This window comes from Salvelinus alpinus, chromosome 16 (assembly GCF_045679555.1).
Source record: "Salvelinus alpinus chromosome 16, SLU_Salpinus.1, whole genome shotgun sequence".
NCBI lineage: Eukaryota > Metazoa > Chordata > Actinopteri > Salmoniformes > Salmonidae > Salvelinus > Salvelinus alpinus.
Window position 1 is genome coordinate 23,445,639 of NC_092101.1, and position 21,979 is coordinate 23,467,617.

Genomic DNA, 21,979 nt, shown 5'->3' on the forward strand with positions numbered 1-21,979 from the left:
CTTGGAACATGACCTCTATCTACACTGGAATTTGAATGTGTTACCTTTCTCATAGATATGGCAAAGAGATATTTCCCTTTTGTTCTCGAGAGATGATTCAGAAAAAAGTGCTTGCAGCCAAAGAACGCCTAACCACAACAGGGTTAGGGAGATATATATATATATACTTCCTATTTCTTTCAGCAGTGTATTCTGGTTAGGGAGAGTGACAAGAGAGCCTTCATCAAAGGCAGCTTCCTCCCAAAGGCTTTCTCAGTGTGGCGCATGGCTGCAGGGAGGATCGGTAAGCAGATTGTGTAGAAAATGTAAATCCTCACGTACACAGATGTATTATTGTTTTTCTACTTGAATACTACTTTAGGATTACTACTTGGCTCTGTCTACGTATAAAAGTGTGCTACAATTCTGAGTTGGACACTGCACCAAATAGGTCAATGTCTTGTGTAAAGCAATTGTGAATGTTGTTTTTCTATTCAGTTTTTTTAATTTTTTATACTCTGTTGGAAATATTGGTTGTGTTTTGACAATGGAGGCAAGTTTATAATTAATATCATGTCCCTCTACTGGACATATTTTCAATTACAAGTTCACAATGTGCAACTGTTGGTTGGTTGGTTAATTCCGGAAATGTAAGGATAACATTTTGTAGAAACAACACACATTGCTTGTGATTGAAGGGTTTGCAAACCAGAGTACATTTGTTAGCTAAAACCAAGCAGTTTCTATTCTGAGACACCATGAAATAAATCACACACAAACATGTCCCATAGCATAGTTTATATTTGTTATTTGCCTGTAGTACATATCATATGCATGTGTATACTTTACAAAGAAAATTCTCACAGGCACCCATACAAACACACATATTGTACAAACACTCCTTACATACAGTACCAGTCAAACGTTTGGACACACCTAGTCATTCATTAGGCTCCTGAGTGGCACAGTGGTCTAAGGACCTACATCTCAGTACAAGAGAGATGATAGTCCCTGGTTTGAATCCAGGCTATCACATCCGGCTGTGATTGTGAGTCCCATATGGAGGCACACAACTGGCCCAGCTTCGTCTGGGGTAGGCCGTCATATTAAAAAAGAATTTGTTCTTAACTGATTTGCCTAGTTAACTAAAAAATCTATGGTGTTTCTTTATTTTTACTATTTTCTATATTGTAGAATAATAGTGAAGACATCAAAACTATGAAATAACACATGGAATCATGTAGTAACCAAAAAAGTTTAAACAAATCAAAATATATTTTATATTTGAGATTCTTCAAAGTATCTACACACCCCTAACACTGTTGGTGCAACTCCTGGTCTCTTTACACCCAGGGGAGAATGGGACTAAAATGACAGCTTTGCACACTCTTGGCATTCTCTTAACCAGCTTCACCTGGAATGCTTTTCCAACAGTCTTGAAGGAGTTCCCACATATGCTGAGCACTTGTTGGCTGATTTCCCTTCACTCTGCGGTCCAACTCATCCCAAACCATCTCAATTGGGTTGAGGTTGGGTGATTGCGGAGGCCAGGTCATCTGATGCAGCACTCCATCACTCTCCTTCTTGGTCAAATAGCCCTTACACAGCCTGGAGGTGTGTTGGGTCATTGTCCTGTTGAAAAACAAATTATAGTCCCACTAATTGCAAGCCAGATGGGATGGCGTATCGCTGCAGAAGGCTGTGGTAGCCATGCTGGTTAAGTGTGCCTTGAATTATAAATAAATAACAGACAGTGTCACCAGCTAAGCAACCCCACACCATCACACCATCTCCTTAACGCTTCACGGTGGGAACTACAAGTGAGATCCTCCGTTCACCTACTCTGCGTCTCACAAAGACACGGCGGTTGGAACCAAAAATCTAAAATTTGAACTCATCAGACCAAAGGACAGATTTACACCGGTCTAATGGCCACTGCTCATGTTTCTTGGCCCAAGCAAGTCTTCTTACTGGTATACTTTAGTAGTGGTTTCTTTGCAGCAATTTGACCATGAAGGCCTGATTCATGCAATCTCCTCTGAACAGTTGATATTGAGATTCTTGTTACTTGAACACTGTGAAGCATTTTCTTATCGGCAGACTCAACAGCCTTGGTTTCTCAAATGACTGCCTCGCCTGGTTCACCAACTACTTCTCAGACAGAGTTCAGTGTGTCAAATCGGAGGGCCTGTTGTCCGGACCTCTGGCAATCTCTATGGGGGTGCCACAGGGTTCAATTCTCGGGTTGACTCTTTTCTCTGTATACATCAATGATGTTGCTCTTGCTGCTGGTGATTCCCTGATCCACCTCTACGCAGACGACACCATTTTGTATACCTCTGGCCCTTCTTTGGACACTGTCTTAACTAACCTCCAGACGAGCTTCAATGCCATACAACTCTCCTTCCGTGGCCTCCAACTGCTCTTAAATGCTAGTAAAACTAAATGCATGCTCTTCAACCGATCGCTGCCCGCACCTGCCCGCCTGTCCAGCATCACTACTCTGGACGGTTCTGACTTAGAATATGTGGACAACTACAAATACCTAGGTGTCTGGTTAGACTGTAAACTCTCCTTCCAGACTCACATTAAGCATCTCCAATCCAAAATTAAATCTAGAATCGGCTTCCTATTTCGCAACAAAGCATCCTTCACTCATGCTGCCAAACATACCCTCGTAAACTGACTATTCTACCGATCCTTGACTTTGGCGATATCATTAATAAAATAGCCTCCAACACTCTACTCAGCAAATTGGATGCAGTCTATCACAGTGCCATCCGTTTTGTCACCAAAGCCCCATATACTACCCACCACTGCGACCTGTATATGCTCTCGTTGGCTGGCCCTCACTTCATATTCGTCGCCAAACCCACTGGCTCCAGGTCATCTATAAGTCTTTGCTAGGTAATAGGTAAAGCCCCGCCTTATCTTAGCTCACTGGTCACCATAGCAGCACCCACCCGTAGCACGCGCTCCAGCAGGTATATTTCACTGGTCACCCCCAAAGCCTTTTCCTCCTTTGGCCGCCTTTCCTTCCAGTTCTCTGCTGTCAATGACTGGAACGAATTGCAAAAATCACTGAAGCTAGAAACTCATATCTCCCTCACTAACTTTAAGCATCAGCTGTCAGAGCAGCTCACAGATCACTGCACCTGTACATAGCACATCTGTAAATAGCCCATTCAACTACCTCATCCCCGTATTGTTATTTATTTACTATTGCTTCTTTGCACCCCAGTATCTCTACTTGCACATTCATCTTCTGTACATCTATCACTCCAGTGTATAATTGCTAAATTGTAATTACTTCGCCACTACAGCCTATTTATTGCCTTACCTCCCTAATCTTACCTCATTTGCACACACTGTATATAGATTTTTTCCTATTGTGTTATTGACTGTACGTTTGTTTTATCCACGTGTAACTCTATGTTGTTGTTTGTGTCACACTGCTTTGCTTTATCTTGGCCAGGTCGCAGTTGTAAATGTGAACTTGTTCTCAACTGGCCTACCTGGTTAAATAAAGGTGAAAATAAAAAAATATTTGGGCTGGAATTTCTGAGGCTGGTAACTCTAATGAACTTATCCTCTGCAGCTGAGGTAACTCTGGGTCTTCCTTTCCTGTGGCGGTCCTCATGAGAGCCAGTTTCATCATAGCGCTTGATGGTTTTTGCAACTACACTTGAATAAACGTTCAAAGTTCTTGAAATTTTCAGGTTTGACTGACCTTCATGTCTTAAAGTAATGATGGACTGTCGTTTCTCTTTGCTTATTTGAGCTGTTCTTGCCATAATATGGACTTGGTCTTTTACCAAATAGGGATATCTTCTGTATACCACACCTACCTTGTCACAACACAACTGGTTGGCTCAAACCCATTAAGGAAAGAAATTCCACAAATTCATTTTTAACAAGGCACACCTGTTAAATGCATTCCAGGTGATTACCTCATGAAGCTGGTTGAGAGAATGCCAAGTGTGCAAAGCTGTCATCAAGGCAAAGGGTGGCTACTTTGAAGAATCTCAAATCTCAAATATATTTTGATTTGTTAAACACTTTTTTGGTTAGTACATGATTGCATATGTGTTATTTCATAGTTTTGATCTCTTCACTATTATTCTACAATGTAGAAAATAGTATTAAAAAACCTAGATTGAGTAGGTGTTCTAAAACTTTTGATTGGTATTGTATATCTTCTAGTCTTGCAGTGCATTCCTGTAATTTATGCTGTTGGGGGCTGTGGATAATTTGAAGTACACAATCCCATTGTTGCTTCATCTTTCAGTATTCCCACCATCTCTAGTGTCCTTAAAACTTATCGGCAACGACCAGGCCATTCCTAAGTCATGTCTGGGATCCATTTTCACTCCCCTCATCTCTTTGAGATAATATGGGTCCCATGCCAGCCTGGGAGCTAATCAACCTCCATCTCATAAGACCTAAGGGAATGGAACTCCACATTGAATGGAGATCAAAATAAAACTAAAAGATTTAAGGAAAAATCCACACAAACACTATCTTCTGGTGATTTTTTTCCATTAGCCCACTGTTGATACGGTCCCAAAATGTTTTGCATATCAGCTGTCAAGTTTTCAATACATAGGATTTTCAAGAAGCAAAGTGTCACCTGCCACATCATCACACTTATGCGTTTCATAATAAATAATGCATTTTGCATCATCATAATGATGTGGCAAGTGACACTTTGCTTATTGAAAACCTTTTGGGACTGTATCAACAGTGGACTAATGATCACTGAAGGCATGTTTTCTACCTCCACTGAGAAAATCAAAGATCTGTCAATTATTACGAATGTGACTAGCCCTCTGAATGCCAAAGAGAGCTGGCGGTGGTGAATTCAATGTCTGGGATGAGGAGAAAACAGCGATAACAAGTTACTACATTACTTCCTTTGTAAAATAGATAATATACCGCTCTTCACATCCAAAAACTTCTAACTAACAAAATAGATCAACATTTTATGCTTTCATAGTAATTTATGGAACATTTGCATATTTTTCCCAACTATGAGAGAACAGGTTTTCAATTAACAAAGTACATCTAAAATACTTTTATTAAATGTCGCAAAATGATCACTTAACATGAAAGATACCTTGCCCCCATTTAAAATAAAATTGAAATAAACATTTACATTTAATTGGAGCCAGTCAAAATACAGCAACATAACATGATCAAAACCACACCCATTATTTATTAACTATTGGTTACAGCGAACTGTGCTGATTGAATAGTTTTGTTTTCCCAGTATGTTATTATAATACATTAGGAATTTTTTCTATATTTAAGTATGAAAATCAGGAAAGTCTTGGAAAAACAACATTATTTACAAGTAGGATGAAGAAACACACGTGCTCAGACAGATGCAGACGAACACAAAAATCTAAGGATTTGGGGTGGTTAGCACACTCATTTCCAAACCTCTTGCACAACAACGTGATGATTCATATGTTGAACTAATAAATAAACACTAGGGCATGTGACTTAATTCATTGAAATTAACTGAATGACTTGTGTGTATACATTATGAACTAGGGCCCTGTGTTTTGGTTAATCATGTCACATGACCTGGATTTCAACCATTATTTAAAGCTTTTTCATCAAACTTTTTATGTCAGATGTACCAGCTCCATCCTTAGACAATTGCTTTCATTTTTAATCTAAATTCTAATTTCTGGAAAAGGCTAAAAAATAAAAAGTTAAAATCCAGGTCATGTGACATGATTAACCAAAACACAGGGGCCTAATTATGATAAACCATATGGTCTTGGTAATATGACTAAGACACTTGTTCTGAATGGAGTGAATTGAAGGTTGAATATCTCTGGTATGAAACGTGATGTGCAGTCTAGAAAGACTGTGCTAAACAAGAGTACTTTGATCAAAAACACATTGTGACCAACCTCTAGCAGACCAACAAACCTCTGCTTCCAATATGATCCGTTTTTGACTGATCATTAGTCTAAGAAACTCACCAATTAAGGATACAGTGTCAACTTCAGGAAAACAAAGCTTACCATTGTGTTGAAACAATCATGTTGCGGATACTGAATATGAGAAAATTAAGTGTTTCTATTCAAATATTTTGTAAGCATATGCTGAACTCTTCCACTGAGGCTAGAAAATAAGTGGAAGTTCTTCTGCTTTGTGTACATGTGCATTAATAGTTTGCTCCTCTGTATTAGTAAAACGAATCCAATGAGCCCTTAAGATGACTGGTAGAACAGAGGTTCTGACTTGAACACAATGTTAAGGAGAGGAAAGCCAGTGAATCACCTCCTTGCAAGAGATCTTTGCATATATCTGTATTTCTAGAGAGTTTTAACGCATTTCTTTCCTTCCCCTCCCTTCTAGCGTGGCCGTTTACGACAACAGTGTGGTAGTGAGAGAGAGGAGAATTCTGGCTGTGGACAGAGGGTGATATATGACAGTAAGAGGCAGTCTTGATCACCAGTATCCACAGTCCTCCCCCAGCCTGGGCTTTCCTGTCCAGCAGGCCAGGCCAGAAGGTAGAGGCCCCCTCTCTGTGTTAGCCATCCATCGCCTCCACAGCACCCTTCAACAACACCACACAGCCCTCAACTGCTCCCAGAGGCTGTGACCCTCCCCGTTGTTGGAGGTGCTGTCTGTGGGTCATGAGGATGCTGGAGGGGGCCGCATAGGTGGAATGCGGGAGTAAGTCAAAACAGTGTGCAGGGGTGGTAGCGGTGGTGCTGTTGTGTCTCAGTTGGTCTCGTAGGAGGAGAGCAGCGCAGCATCCACTGGCTCCATGCAGGAGGGGCAGGTGAAGGAGCGCATCAGCCAGTCATCTATACAGTCCATGTGGTAGATGTGCATGCAGGGCAGGAACCGGATGGGGTCTCCATACACAAAGTCCATCATACAAATCACACACCTACACAGATGGGGAGACAACGTTTGTATCATGTGGGATTTAGAAAGAAGTTGTATCTACCTACCTATCTTATGCAGTATTTTCATTTATTACAAATTGAGATTCAGCACCAGTAAGTGATCGAGCAAGTCCACCGTAACATAATTACGTTACCAGTTTTTTCACTTTAAAATGTATGCCAAACAAAAAACTATTATTTCAAAGTTAACAAACCATACAACTACTTTGATCAATTTCCGTAGAATATTTTACAAAAACAAATTTTGTGGAAGAAATGTAAAGATGCCAACTTTGGTAACAGAATTACGGTAAAATCTCCCTCAGGTTTTTAAGCGACCATGTTTTTACAAAAACTCTTAAATATCTGCCCGAATTAAGATTCAAGTATGTCTGCAGAAAGAATGGGGTGTCAGCTATGACACGACAACTTGAGTTAGAAAACATATATTTTGGGCTTTGAACTACATTAAGTGAAGTGGATTAACACCCGGTAACATATGTACGGTAACGTAATTATATCATGGGTCCCTTATCTGTATTACACAGCAATGCATAATTATGGATATGAATGTCATTCTCCTCATGTTTCACATGTTTGGACATCACAGTGCAGCACAGTTGAATACACTGCAGTACAGTACAGCACAACACATCAGAATAAAGTAGAGTAGGGTAGAGTTCAGTACAGCAGAGTTCAGTATATTACAGTAAAGTACAGTATAGTTCAGTACAGTACTCTACAGTAGTGTGCTCTACTGTACAGTATTGTACTGCACTTTACTTTACTGTATTGTACTCTACTGTGCTCTACTCACTGTAGTGTACTGTACTGTGCTCTCCAAACTTGTGAAACATACGCCTATGGTAGGTTCAGATTGAGTCCAGTCCAGTCTGTCTGTGGACATTGAAATCAAGGCCAGGGTGGACCAAATTGCAACTACTTTTTAACATCCATGGGCATCCGGTGACGGTCACTGCTCAGTGTGAGGATGCTGGTTACATTCGATGGAAAGAGAGGGAGCTCATGGGTAGGTGTCAGTAAGAGCTAGGAAAGGTGACAAATGGAGAGTGAGAGAGAGAAGCAGAGAGAGAGCGAGAGGGATGAGTTGTCTAGACTCAGACCGTTATAACACTCTTGGTTTGACCACCAGATGACAGAAAGAGAAAGAAAAAACAGATATGAGCTGAACATGGGGGGAGGAAAGTAGCAGGGGACCCAACTGTGGTTTGTGACTATTATGATTTCCCATTGAAGCCGATTCAGTTGCGGTAATTCCATTACAGATTTTTTTGTAATTCTGTTACCGATCTGGTAACAAAATTATGAATTTTAATCACTTAAAGGGATACTTAGAAATTTTGGCAACGAGGCCCTTTATCTACTTCCCCAGAGTCAGATGAACTTGTGGATGCCATCTTTATGTCTCTGTGTCCAGTATGAAGGAAGTTAGAGGTAGTTTCATGAGCCAATGCTAACTAGTGTTAGCACAATGACTAGAAGTCTATGGGTATCCACTAGCATACCAAAATACCAAAGTATACATTTAATAATTCATAAGCAAAATAATGAATAAACAAAAAGAAAAAGCACTATAACTAATTAACTTTACTTGTTACATCTGTGAAATTTCATTATCGTCTCTCATGAGGTAGAGAATTGTGAAAATATCTTATAGATATGTGAGTTTTTGATTACAGATTTACAAGGCACAAGGCAATATTTCTTAAACTTACAGAAGGCAAACAATTTCTCCAAAACTAAATATAAGTGTTGATATTAGTTGCCAACGGACTTTACATCAACATTGTGTTTTGATGTATTTCTAATTCCTTATTTGACTTTTTCTGGAAGATGTTTATCCAGAAATAACTTATGGCAAATATTTAAGATGGAAAATGGTTGAAAAATGTATCTATGGCTTCATTTCCCCAAATATAAACTCTTAGCTTTCATTTGATAGGCTCCCATGAACTTCACATCTTGGTCCTCATGGGGTCTTTTACATGGAAATACCCGATGTGCATGTGCATACAGAGGTAACGCAGATGCCCATTTCCATTCAGTACGAGGCACATTAATCCAACACAATTACAACATAAGTGTTTTAATGCTTGGAGATGTGTTGTGTTTGAGTGCTGTTGCCGGTGGTACTCACTCTCTGATTCTCTTCTCGGAGCCGTCCCTGCTAGCGTCGTACACTCCCTTGGGGAGGTGGTGTATGAGGCCGATGCGTTGGGCAATGCGGACCTGCTCCTCCTCTGTTAGATGGCTGGCCAGGCGGGCCTGACTGGGCGTGGGGTGGTACACTGGCACATAGGGCTGCTCCTGCATGGGCACAACGACACATATGAACTTGCACTTAGAGGCCTGAGAATAGGCCTAGGTAACACAGAGGGGATTAGTGAAAACACCCACGTTGAAAAACCTTGTTTATTGTGAATATAACGTACAAGGCCATTACACTGTTTTACATTCAAACGACCAAGTTAAGTGCTGACTGGAGTAAAGAGTATCACTGTAGTGCAACTAGAACGAGTATATCAGAGGTGGTTTGAAATTATAGAGCCAGCAGGTGGCAATCTTTCCCAAGTCAGAGCACTTTCACTCTAAAAAAGGGAACATGGGCGTTTCAGTTCAAATTACTGTAATTGAGAAAATGCAAGACAAAGTGTCCTATTGAAATCTGTTACCAATGAAAGGAGTGATTGGCAAGGGCAGCGTAAGCTATTAAGCCGTGTTCACGTTGGACCGTTTGAAGTGACTCAAATCCTATTATTTTTGCACATCCGATTCCAATTTGATATTCTTCCTGCAGTCTAAACAGTCAAAAAGCACAGAATCAGATATTTCAAGCCACATTTCAAACCCCCTTCGTAAGTGGTTTGAAGTCATACAGAAATCTGATTCCTGGCCATGTGACTTGTGTCTGAACCGTCAAATCTAATTTATTTTCCCTCAAGTGGTTTTTAGACTGTTATTTGGCATAGCTTGTTGCTTGCTAGCTACTCTGTTGACAGTTTGATAGGAACATGTGGTAGCTAAATAGCTTCTTAATTGTTTACAAGCAAATGAGTGAATTTGCTAGAAAGCTAAACAGCTACAGCTAGCTAGTTGACTGCTGTGGCCAGCCAAAAATGACTCGTTTTGAAAGTTATCCTTTGAGGATTTAAAAGTGTTCTTACACTATGATTTTGAACATTTAAAGAAACTGGAAAACATCCATGGCAGGCATTGTTGTCACCTTAGCTTGCTACATAACTTCTGAGTGAGCACCACCACCAAATCAGCTTACACCCCTGCGCACACACCCGTCGTTACTTAGACAAAATAACAAATATACACTGAAGTTGCTTACCAAGACGACATTGAATGTTCCTTAGCACCCTAGTTACAGTTTAGACTTAAAAATCAGCTTTAAATCTATGGCAAGACTTGAAAATGGTCTAGCAATGATCAACAACCAACTTGACAGAGCTTGTGTAACGCTCGTCCTCCTCCTCGTCTGAGGATGAGCAAGGATCGGACCAATATGCAGCGTAGTGTGAATACATCTTGATTTATTTAAAGAAAGACGAACACGAAGAACACTTGACAAAATAACAAATCGACGTGAACAGACCTGTACTTGAGAACATAAAACAAGAACGCACGAACAGGAAAGAACACACGAACGAACGAAACGAAACAGTCCCGTGTGGCACAAACACTGACACAGGAACAATCACCCACAAACAAACAGTGAGAACAGCCTACCTTAATATGGTTCTCAATCAGAGGAAACGTAAAACACCTGCCCCTGATTGAGAACCATATCAGGCTAATTGAAAATGAACCCAACATAGAAACACATAACATAGAATGCCCACCCAGCTCACGTCCTGACCAACTAAACAAAGACAAAACAAAGGAAATAAGGTCAGGAACGTGACAGTACCCCCCCCCCCCCAAGGTGCGGACTCCGGCCGCAAAACCTGAACCTATAGGGGAGGGTTTGGGTGGGCATCTGTCCACGGTGGCGGCTCTGGCTCTGGACGTGGTCCCCACCCCACCATAGTTAATCCCCGCCTCCGTGGCCTCCTCCTAATGGCTACCCACCATATTAACCCCACTGGATTAAGGGGCAGCACCGGACTAAGGGGCGGCTCCGGACTGAGGGGCGGCTCCGGACTGAGGGGCGGCTCCGGACTGAGTGACGGCTCCGGACTGAGTGACGGCTCTGGCAGGTCATGGCTGGCTGACGGCTCTGGCAGGTCATGGCTGGCTGACGGCTCTGGCAGGTCATGGCTGGCTGACGGCTCTGGCAGGTCATGGCTGGCTGACGGCTCTGGCAGGTCATGGCTGGCTGAGGGCACTGGCAGGTCATGGCTGGTTGACGGCTCTGGCAGGTCATGGCTGGCTGACGGCTCTGGCAGGTCATGGCTGGCTGACGGCACTGGCAGGTCATGGCTGGCGGGCGGCACTGGCAGGTCATGGCTGGCGGGCGGCACTGGCTGCTCCTGTCTGGCGGGCGGCTCTGGCTGCTCCTGTCTGGCGGGCGGCTCTGGCTGCTCCTGTCTGGCGGGCGGCTCTGGCTGCTCCTGTCTGGCGGGCGGCTCTGGCTGCTCCTGTCTGGCGGGCGGCTCTGGCTGCTCCTGTCTGGCGGGCGGCTCTGGCTGCTCCTGTCTGGCGGACGGCTCTGGCTGCTCCTGTCTGACGGACGGCTCTAGCGGCTCCTGACTGACGGACGGCTCTGAAGGCTCAGGACAGACGGGCGGCTTTGAAGGCTCAGGACAGACGGGCGGCTTTGAAGGCTCAGGACAGACGGGCGGCTTTGAAGGCTCAGGACAGACGGGCAGTTCAGACGGATAGCGCAGACGGCTCTGGGCAGACGGGCAGTGCAGATGGCTCTGGGCAGACGGGCAGTGCAGGCGGCACTGGGCAGATGGGCAGTGCAGGCGGCACTGGGCAGACGGCAGACTCTGGCCGGCTGAGGCGCACAGTAGGCCTGGTGCGTGGTGCCAGAACTGGTGGTACCGGGCTAAAGACACGCACCTCAAGGCTAGTGCAGGGAGCAGCAACAGGGCGCACAGGGCTCTGGAGACGCACAGGAAGCCTGGTGCGTGGTGTTGGCACTGGTGGTACTGGGCTGGGGCGGGGAGGTGGCGCCGGATATACCGGACCGTGCAGGCGTACTGGCTCCCTTGAGCACCGAGCCTGCCCAACCTTACCTGGTTGAATGCTCCCCGTAGCCCGACCAGTGCGGGGAGGTGGAATAACCCGCACTGGGCTGTGTTGGCGAACCGGGGACACCATGCGTAAGGCTGGTGCCATGTATGCCGGCCCGAGGAGACGCACTGGAGACCAGACGCGTTGAGCCGGCTTCATGGCACCTGGCTCAATGCTCAATCTAGCCCGGCCAGTGCGGGGAGGTGGAATAACCCGCACCAGGCTAAGCACACGTACAGGAGACACCGTGCGCTTTACCGCATAACACGGTGTCTGCCCGTACTTTCGCTCTCCACGGTAAGCTCGGGGAGTTGGCGCAGGTCTCCTACCTGACTTCACCACACTCCCTTGTAGCCACCCCCAATAATTTTTTGGGGCTGACTCACAGGCTTCCAGCCTCGCTTCCGTGCTGCCTCCTCATACCACCGCCTCTCGGCTTTAGCAGCCTCCAGCTCTTCACGAGGGCGGCGATATTCTCCAGGTTGTGCCCAGGGTCCCTTACCATCCAGAATTTCCTCCCATGTCCAGAAGTCCTGTGTATGCTGCCGCTGCTGTCGCTGCTGCCCGTTACTACGCTGCTTGGTCCTTGGTTGGTGGGTAATTCTGTAACGCTCGTCCTCCTCCTCGTCTGAGGATGAGCAAGGATCGGACCAATATGCAGCGTAGTGTGAATACATCTTGATTTATTTAAAGAAAGACGAACAACACTTGACAAAATACAAAATAACAAATCGACGTGAACAGACCTGTACTTGAGAACATAAAACAAGAACAGGAAAGAACACACGAACGAACGAACGAACGAACGAAACTAAACAGTCCCGTGTGGCACAAACACTGACACAGGAACAATCACCCACAAACAAACAGTGAGAACAGCCTACCTTAATATGGTTCTCAATCAGAGGAAACGTAAAACACCTGCCCCTGATTGAGAACCATATCAGGCTAATTGAAAATGAACCCAACATAGAAACACATAACATAGAATGCCCACCCAGCTCACGTCCTGACCAACTAAACAAAGACAAAACAAAGGAAATAAGGTCAGGAACGTGACAGCTTGACTTAAAAAAAAAATAAGAATAAGGGGCAAATATTGTACAATCCAGCTGGTGTGCAAAGCCCTTAGAGACTTCCCCAGAAAAACTCTTTAATCGCTGCCAAAAGTGATTCTAACATGCATTTATTTAAAAAAGTTGTATTTAACTAGGCAAGTCAGTTAAGAACAAATTCTTATTTATAATGATGGCCTACCAGGGAACAGTAGGTTAACTGCCTTGTTCAGGGGCAGAAGGACAGATTTTTACCTTGTCAGCTCGGGGATTCGATCCAGCAACCTTTCTGTTACTGGCCCAATGCTCCAACCACTAGGCTACCTGCCGCCCCATTGACTCAGGGGGTTGAATAATTATCTAAATCAAGATATATTTGTGTTTATTTTCCATTCATTAAAAAAAGGTTAGCATTTTTCCTTCTACTTTGACAGAGTATTTTGTGTAGTTTGTTGACAAAAAATTGACAAAATCCCTTCTGTAACATAACAAAATGTGGAAACAGTCAAGGGGTGTGAATACGCTCTGAAGGCACTGTAGATATCCAAATCCTGCCAGAAGCTTTGTCTACGTTTTCCTAATCAACCATAACTTGATCAGGTCCCATCATACGTAGCTTCTAATGTTACAAACATAGTACTTACACTGATTATGAAATCGCCTTTTCTGCTTAGCCATTAGAAATCCTGACTGATCTTTTTATTTGCAGACACTGTGTAACATAAGCAATTTTCATAGAGGCATGGCGTGCATGGCAAAGACCTCAATTTCATGCATTTGCGGATTAATATAGCAAGTATTTTAACGCTTAAACTATGTAAATTAATCTCTGCAGTCAGGCCAGGGACAATAAGCCTGATGGAAGAATGTTAAATGTTCTTCAAAGTGACAATATCTCCACGGATAAACAGCATTGTTTAGGGCTAATAAACAAAAAATAATCCTATTCCCAATCGCATTGGAAGAGATTATATAAATTACCAAATACCATTCAATTGGTTTCCTGAACAAAAATATACAGTGGGGAGAACAAGTATTTGATACACTGCCGATTTTGCAGGTTTTCCTACTTACAAAGCATGTAGAGGTCTGTAATTTTTATCATAGGTACACTTCAACTGTGAGAGACGGAATCTAAAAATCCAGAAAATCACGGAATCTAAAAATCCAGAAAATCACATTGTATGATTTTTAAGTAATTCATTTGCATTTTATTGCATAACATAAGTATTTGATACATCAGAAAAGCAGAACTTAATATTTGGTACAGAAACCTTTGTTTGCAATTACAGAGATCATACGTTTCCTGTAGTCCTTGACCAGGTTTGCACACACTGCAGCAGGGATTTTGGCCCACTCCTCCATACAGACCTTCTCCAGATCCTGCAGGTTTCAGGGCTGTCGCTGGGCAATACGGACTTTCAGCTCCCTCCAAAGATTTTCTATTGGGTTCAGGTCTGGAGACTGGCTAGGCCACTCCAGGACCTTGAGATGCTTCTTACAGAGCCACTCCTTAGTTGCCCTGGCTGTGTGTTTCGGGTCGTAGTCATGCTGGAAGACCCAGCCACGACCCATCTTCAATGCTCTTACTGAGGGAAGGAGGTTGTTGGCCAAGATCTTGCGATACATGGCCCCATCCATCCTCCCCTCAATACGGTGCAGTCGTCCTGTCCCCTTTGCAGAAAAGCATCCCCAAAGAATGATGTTTCCACCTCCATGCTTCACGGTTGGGATGGTGTTCTTGGGGTTGTACTCATCCTTCTTCTTCCTCCAAACACGGCGAGTGGAGTTTAGACCAAAAAGCTATATTTTTGTCTCATCAGACCACATGACCTTCTCCCATTCCTCCTCTGGATCATCCAGATGGTCATTGGCAAACTTCAGACGGGCCTGGACATGCGCTTGCTTGAGCAGGGGGACCTTGCGTGCGCTGCAGGATTTTAATCCATGACGGCGTAGTGTGTTACTAATGGTTTTCTTTGAGACTGTGGTCCCAGCTCTCTTCAGGTCATTGACCAGGTCCTGCCGTGTAGTTCTGGGCTGATCCCTCACCTTCCTCATGATCATTGATGCCCCACGAGGTGAGATCTTGCATGGAGCCCCAGACCGAGGGTGAGTGACCGTCATCTTGAACTTCTTCCATTTTCTAATAATTGCGCCAACAGTTGTTGCCTTCTCACCAAGCTGCTTGCCTATTGTCCTGTAGCCCATCCCAGCTTTGTGCAGGTCTACAATTTTATCCCTGATGTCCTTACACAGCTCTCTGGTCTTGGCCATTGTAGAGAGGTTGGAGTCTGTTTGATTGAGTGTGTGGACAGGTGTCTTTTATACAGGTAACGAGTTCAAACAGGTGCAGTTAATACAGGCAATGAGTGGAGAACATGAGGGCTTCTTAAAGAAAAACTAACAGGTCTGTGAGAGCCGGAATTCTTACTGGTTGGTAGGTGATCAAATACTTATGTCATGCAATAAAATGCAAATGAATTACTTAAAAATCATACAATGTGATTTTCTGGATTTTTTTTAAAGATTCCGTCTCTCACAGTTGAAGTGTACCTATGATAAAAATTACAGACCTCTACATGCTTTGTAAGTAGGAAAACCTGCAAAATCGGCAGTGTATCAAATACTTGTTCTCCCCACTGTATATATAAAAGTCATTGCCATAGAGAGTTGGAGGATGCAACATTGTATCTGTCCCATTATGGCGTCATTGAGGCCATCTCCATTTTGAAGCTTCCCCTAAAGTAAATGTAATTAAATTGACAAAATTGTATAACCTAATAAGCCTAGTCCTTTCTATACAGAAATAAATAAAATAATTAAAAATAGGTTACCAAGAAAGCATGATTTGGCCACAGAGGATCTTTAGCTTCTTTAAAAATGGCAGTGTCTATCGTCGGAAGGGCCTGCAATTTTGGTAGCTTGCGCAGCAAATATCAAATAGATGATTGTTGAGTTGCAACTGTCAGTGAAAAGTAGAAAGGCCCAGCTAGGCATATTGCAATATTTTAAAATTCAATTGCGGGAAAAAAATTAAGACTAATCTGTGTTTTAGTTCAAAATGATTTTAGTTCAAAATGATCAACTTAACTGAGAGAACAGTATAGCCTATCTTATTGGCACCAACGGAGAGCATTGGCCATGTCCCCAGTGCGTGTACATATTCACTCTTTATCATTGTTGGGTCAGTGCCACTTGACAGTTTGTTTTTGGACAATCATTTCCTCCTCCAAATTAGATGGATGTCATATTGTATTTGTGTCTCCCCTTCTCGTAGACCTATTATATGGATCAGACAACGTCGCTTTTATTAATCTGTTTGTCAGTGTCAGCAGAGTAGTCTACCCTGCAATTTTTTTTCCTATTAAAAAAGATTCTGCTAATGTCTCCAGTCATATAAAGTGTAGTAGAATTGCATCAAATGTGTTAATAAAAAATGAACAATTTTTCCCGTGCAAAGGAGAAGAAATGCATTTGAAAAAGCCTTGGCCTACTCGATGTCACTTCGCGCTAAGCCATGCATTGAAGTTTTTTTTGCCGAACAGTGATTGAGTTATATTATTAACCTAAATAATGACTATCCAATCTACTCATCACATTAGGAATAGAAGGCTATCTTCCATAAGTCTGCAAATGCAATGATGCATGGAATGCTTTATTATAAAGGTGAATTTTTATGGTGAAAATTAACTTCCCCAAATTTGAAACGCCACCTATGTTTGAAGTTGATAAACTGAAAGGGTGCATACTGCCACCTGGAGTGTGTTGTTTGAACAGATATAAAGCTAAGATTGGTGATTTACTGCCACTTGCAATTATGGAATGTTTGCTCAAGAGTATAATTCATTGGCTGATCTCTCCTGATGACCTGAATGGAATTATGTGATCCTTCCTTAACCCATAGGAAGTCCCACCCAGTTGACTACTTCAAAATGGTGAAAGTCGTCAATGGTGCTGCCCATGCTAACAGCCTTTTGGGTACTAGAGTCCTCTTACGTCTATTGTCAGAGCCCGTCAGACTGAGATGACATCACATCAGACCAATGCGCTCCAGGCACGAGTGTTGTCTCATGGGGAGAAGCTCAAAAACTTTTCCTTGATTCCTCATGTCCTTGCTCCTTACCACCTCCCCAAAACCTATTGGATGAGGTCATAGAGAAGGGACCTCTGACCTTCTCATCCAATGGGTTTTGAGAAAGAGGTGTGGAGAGAGGATGCAAAGAATCAAGGAAATTTCAATTAATATTCTCCCATGGAAACCTCACTCAAATTGGTCATCCAATCTCACCTCAACATGGATCACACACTCAGTACAATGAAAAACAGGGTCTCGGTGTAAAAAAGTGCTTTTTCTTTGTACACACATTTACTAATGTCAGAAACATAACATCTCTCAAGCATGCAAACGGTTCAACTTGAAACTTAGTTTTAATAGGCGTAAAGGCCAAACAATTCATATCCGTTAGGCTTTTTGCATTGGGCACTGTATTGTGAAAAGCAAAAGTGAAGCATGAGTGATTAAGTTCCTGTGGGATTTCAGTCACAGTCCCTCATTCCCTTATACAGTCACTCAGTGTTTTTTGAAAAGCTGTGACTCAGCATTTAACTAACAAAATGGCCAGGACATCATTTTCAGCCCTGAATTATATTCTCCCTGCCTACTTGTGTGTGTCAAAAACAGACAGACTGAGAACAAAAGTGTCAGAATAACTTTTCCAGACGAGGTCTGGTGCGAGGCTGTGTGATTAGCTGGGGGTGTGGCGGTGGGGCCAGGGGACGTAGTGCAGCAGTCAGCAGTCTCTTTGTCCCGGGGGCGTCAGCTGGGATGTGACGGCTCAGCTCGGACTCTCCTTTTGTCAGGAAACCCACAGGATGACGAGGAGGACAGGAAGATGACGGTCCTTCTCCCTGCTCTCCCATTTAACTCAAAAAGTCACCCTAGAACAGACCTCCTCTCCAACACCTTTGGAACAGTTTGAAATTTACTGGGGGGGGCTGGTCTAACTCGAGACCAGCCCCCCCCTACAGTAAATTTTGAGTTAAATGTCTAATTCCACATCATGGTTTGCCATCCGGGCCGTTCTGCCACTCCAGGCGGGACCAAAAAAGTGCCGCCCCCCGAAAAACTACAATTGTCCTAGTAAGCAAAATGACATTGAAGTTAGGTTCAATTTAAATTCTGAATGAAAGGTGAAACTGTGTCTTTTCCGGACGTTGAAATCAGGATAATTAAGTGAAAGTTGAAAAGACTTCATTTATAGACGTCTATGTTTTGGCCAAATCAAGGCTGGTTGGTCGTCTGATTGGTTTAGATTTGGTCCAGAACAAAAACCAACATCTGTGGACATGGAAATCAAGGCCGGTTCACACTGCACCAAAAAAAGACATCCAGAAGCCTACATTGTTGCCTGAAATTGAATTTTAGAAATGCCCATTTATGTGGTAGGCCCACCGTTTGTAAAACAGGCAGTTGCATTGGCTTTATTAGTCCTGATTCCTGTGACTAATGAATTTGGCTATTTAAGCTCTGAATATCAGCTACCCAACTTTACAAGAAGGAGTTATGCTGAGCCTATTTGCAATGTGTTCACACAGCGGGAAATGCAGAAGTATTTTATTTCATTTCATTATGATCAACTCATAAAAACATTTACGGATACAAACTTGAAAACCACCAATCATGACAATTTAACCCAATGAAACTCCCGGACAGCAGCTGTGAGTAGCCTGATTGTCCATTCCATACTGTCCATTTTACTTTGACCTGTTTTAAGGATATGTTGTTTGTTAACATGCCAGTGAATTTTCTTTTGATTGTCCGCCATTTAGGTTAAGCTAGTTAAATCGGAGAAGCCTGCATGATGTAAAAAGTTTCCGTCTCATTTACATTGTCATACATTTTAACTTCAGTCTGTAGGCTAAAGAAAAGTCCACATACTCTTTCTACCATTATGCTATATCTGCTACATGATTTTATAGATCATTTTTTTGACGGAACGTTGGTGGAGCGCTGCAGAGATGATGCGGCTCTCCAACAGCACCCTGGAGAGGCGCGCAGGGAACGAACAAGATATTTTGGGTTCCCTGCCTTTGACAAAGTGGGAACTGCTTATCACAGGGCGGCATCAGTGCTCACCTAAAAAGCCTATATGCCACTGGTTGAAAGAAATTGTCATTGTTTTTGGGCAGGATTATGTGAGGTTTTATGTGTTGTTGGAGGTGTGTCTTGGCCAGTTTAGCTCAGAAAATGTCGCCATCGCCAATCTGGCGCCATAGGCAGCGTCTAATTCTGCCTAATGGGCGGGCCGGCCCTGTGTGCAGGTAGCCTACAGGAGGCGGTTGAAGTAGCCTAATCATATTAAAACACTGGACCTGGTTGTGTTTATGCCACACAAAAGATAATACATTTTAAAAGTTGAGACAAATATTTAGGCTATATGCTATTGAAGAGTTATGAGTTCTAGGTGGGCAAGGAATAGAGGCTCGAATCGGAGGAGGCAATTAAGCTTTCCTGAATAACTGGGCCTGCTGGGAGCATATGTGGCAACATTATTATAGGATGACTTGGGAGAATGATGATCTGCAACAGACAGCGCATCTCAGTATCAGAACTAAAAATACAGCCAGACTGGCATGCTAATGTGTCTTTCTGTACCTTATAAACTGTCGAGAATAGACCCACAACTGATCCAATTGGAATGAAATATTTTGCGCCATTATTCAAAATGATATTTTCACAGCAGTTTACAGCCTAGAGTAGAATTTTGTACTCACTTGAAAACAATAATGCAATTACTCATTGTAATGTGGTATTGTAGACTAGACTAGGGAGGATAATTGTAGTGACCCTAAACTAGATCAATAGGGGAGCGTTGAGCTGAGCGTCTCATGTCTTTACTGTTCTTTCATGCGCAATGACGCACCATGGCCTCTCTCCACTTATATTGAAAATTGGTGCAGCTTTGAATGCTTTTGTGTGTGGTATGATTGCTAGTTAGCATATTGCAGATCTGGACCTACCTACCACTATTGTCACTATGAATGGTGTATATAAGGTGCAAGATAGACAGACTAAAAATGCACGATATATCGGTGAACATATCGGAATCGGCTGATATTAGCTAAAAATGCAAACATCGGTATCGGCCCGATGTCTAGTTTAACACCGATGTTAAAAACCGTTGTCAAAGCTTCCGTGCATACCTATAAAACGTAGGAACATTACATAATAACGCCACGTGAAATTTTGCACTACACGTGCAACACAGCATTCCTAACCTAGCCCACAATGTCTGCTGTGTGGATCGAGCAGTCAACAAGTCGAGCAGTCATTTGAAAGAGTAAAAAAAATTCAGCGACACAACTCAAAGGCGAAATCCATTGGAGCCAAGATAATGGAATTCATTGCCCTTGACAATCAACCGTTCTCCGTCATGGGTTATGTTGGCTTTTTCCGACTAGTTGAGTACCGGTACACACTACCAAGTGCTCTATTTTTCAGAAGTTGCCCTACCGGAGTTACACAGCAGTAGCGTCCCTGCTATTAGCTTCACGACATATATAAACTCTGCGAAAAAATATAATTTTTCTTTTCAGGACCCTGTCTTTCAAAAATAATTCGTAAAAATCCCAAACTTCACAGATCTTCATTGTAAAGGGTTTCAACACTGTTTCCCATGCTTGTTCAATGAACCATAAACAATTAATGAACATGCACCTGCGGAACGGTCGTTAAGACACTAACAGCTTAGAGACGGTACGCAATTAAGGTCACAGTTATGAAAACTTAGGACACTAAAGAGGCTAAAGAGGCCTTTCTACTGACTCTGAAAAACACCAAAATAAAGATGCCCAGGGTCCCTGCTCATCTGTGTGAACGTGCCTTAGGCATGTTGCAAGGAGGCATGAGGACTGCAGATGTGGCCAGGGCAATACATTGCAATGTCCGTACTGTACTCTAAGACAGCGCTACAGAGAGAAAGGACGGACAGCTGATCGTCCTCGCAGTGGCAGACCACGTGTAACAACACCTGCACAGGATTGGTACATCTGAACATCACACCTGCGGGACATGTACAGGATGGCAAAAACAACTGCCCGAGTTACACCAGGAATGCACAATTCCTCCATCAGTACTCAGACTGTCCGCAATAGGCTAAGAGAGGCTGGACTGAGGGCTTGTAGGCCTGTTCTCACCAGACATCCCCGGCAACAATGTTGCCTATGGGCACAAACCCACCGTCGCTGGACCAGACAGGACTGGCAAAAAGTGCTCTTCACTGACGAATCGCGGTTTTGTCTCACCAGGGGTGATGGTCGGATTTGCGTTTATCGTCGAAGGAATGAGCGTTACACCGAGGCCTGTACTCTGGAGCGGGATCGATTTGGAGATGAAGGGTCCGTCATGGTCTGGGGCGGTGTGTTATACCATCATCAGACTGAGCTTGTTGTCATTGCAGGCAATCTCAATGCTGTGCGTTACAGGGAAAACATCCTCCTCCCTCATGTGGTACCCTTCCTGCAGGCTCATCCTGACATGACCCTCCAGCTGATAATGTCACCAGCCATACTGCTCGTTCTGTACGTGATTTCCTGCAAGACACGAATGTCAGTGTTCTGCCATGGCCAGCGAAGAGCCCGGATCTCAATCCCATTGAGCACGTCTGGGACCTGCTGGATCGGAGGGTGAGGGCTAGGGCCATTCCCCCCAGAAATGTCCGCGAACTAGCAAGTGCCTTGGTGGAAGAGTGGGGTAACATCTCACAGCAAGAACTGGCAAATCTGGTGCAGTCCATGAGGAGGAGATGCACTGCAGTACTT

General features: G+C 43.4%; 1 protein-coding gene across 1 annotated transcript in view; it reads right to left on the reverse strand.

Annotated features, from left to right (window-relative positions):
* Positions 1–762: 762 nt before the first annotated feature.
* LOC139541157 (RING finger protein 11) overlaps positions 763–21,979 on the reverse strand; it is a 35,858-nt gene continuing 14,641 nt past the window's right edge. Inside the window, exons 2-3 of the mRNA XM_071345460.1 lie at positions 9,052–9,221; positions 763–6,895 (exon numbers count right to left, since the gene is read on the reverse strand). Of these exons, the coding sequence (XP_071201561.1) occupies positions 6,724–6,895; positions 9,052–9,221 (342 nt within the window). The 3' untranslated portion in view covers positions 763–6,723. The remainder of the gene's footprint in view (positions 6,896–9,051; positions 9,222–21,979) is intronic.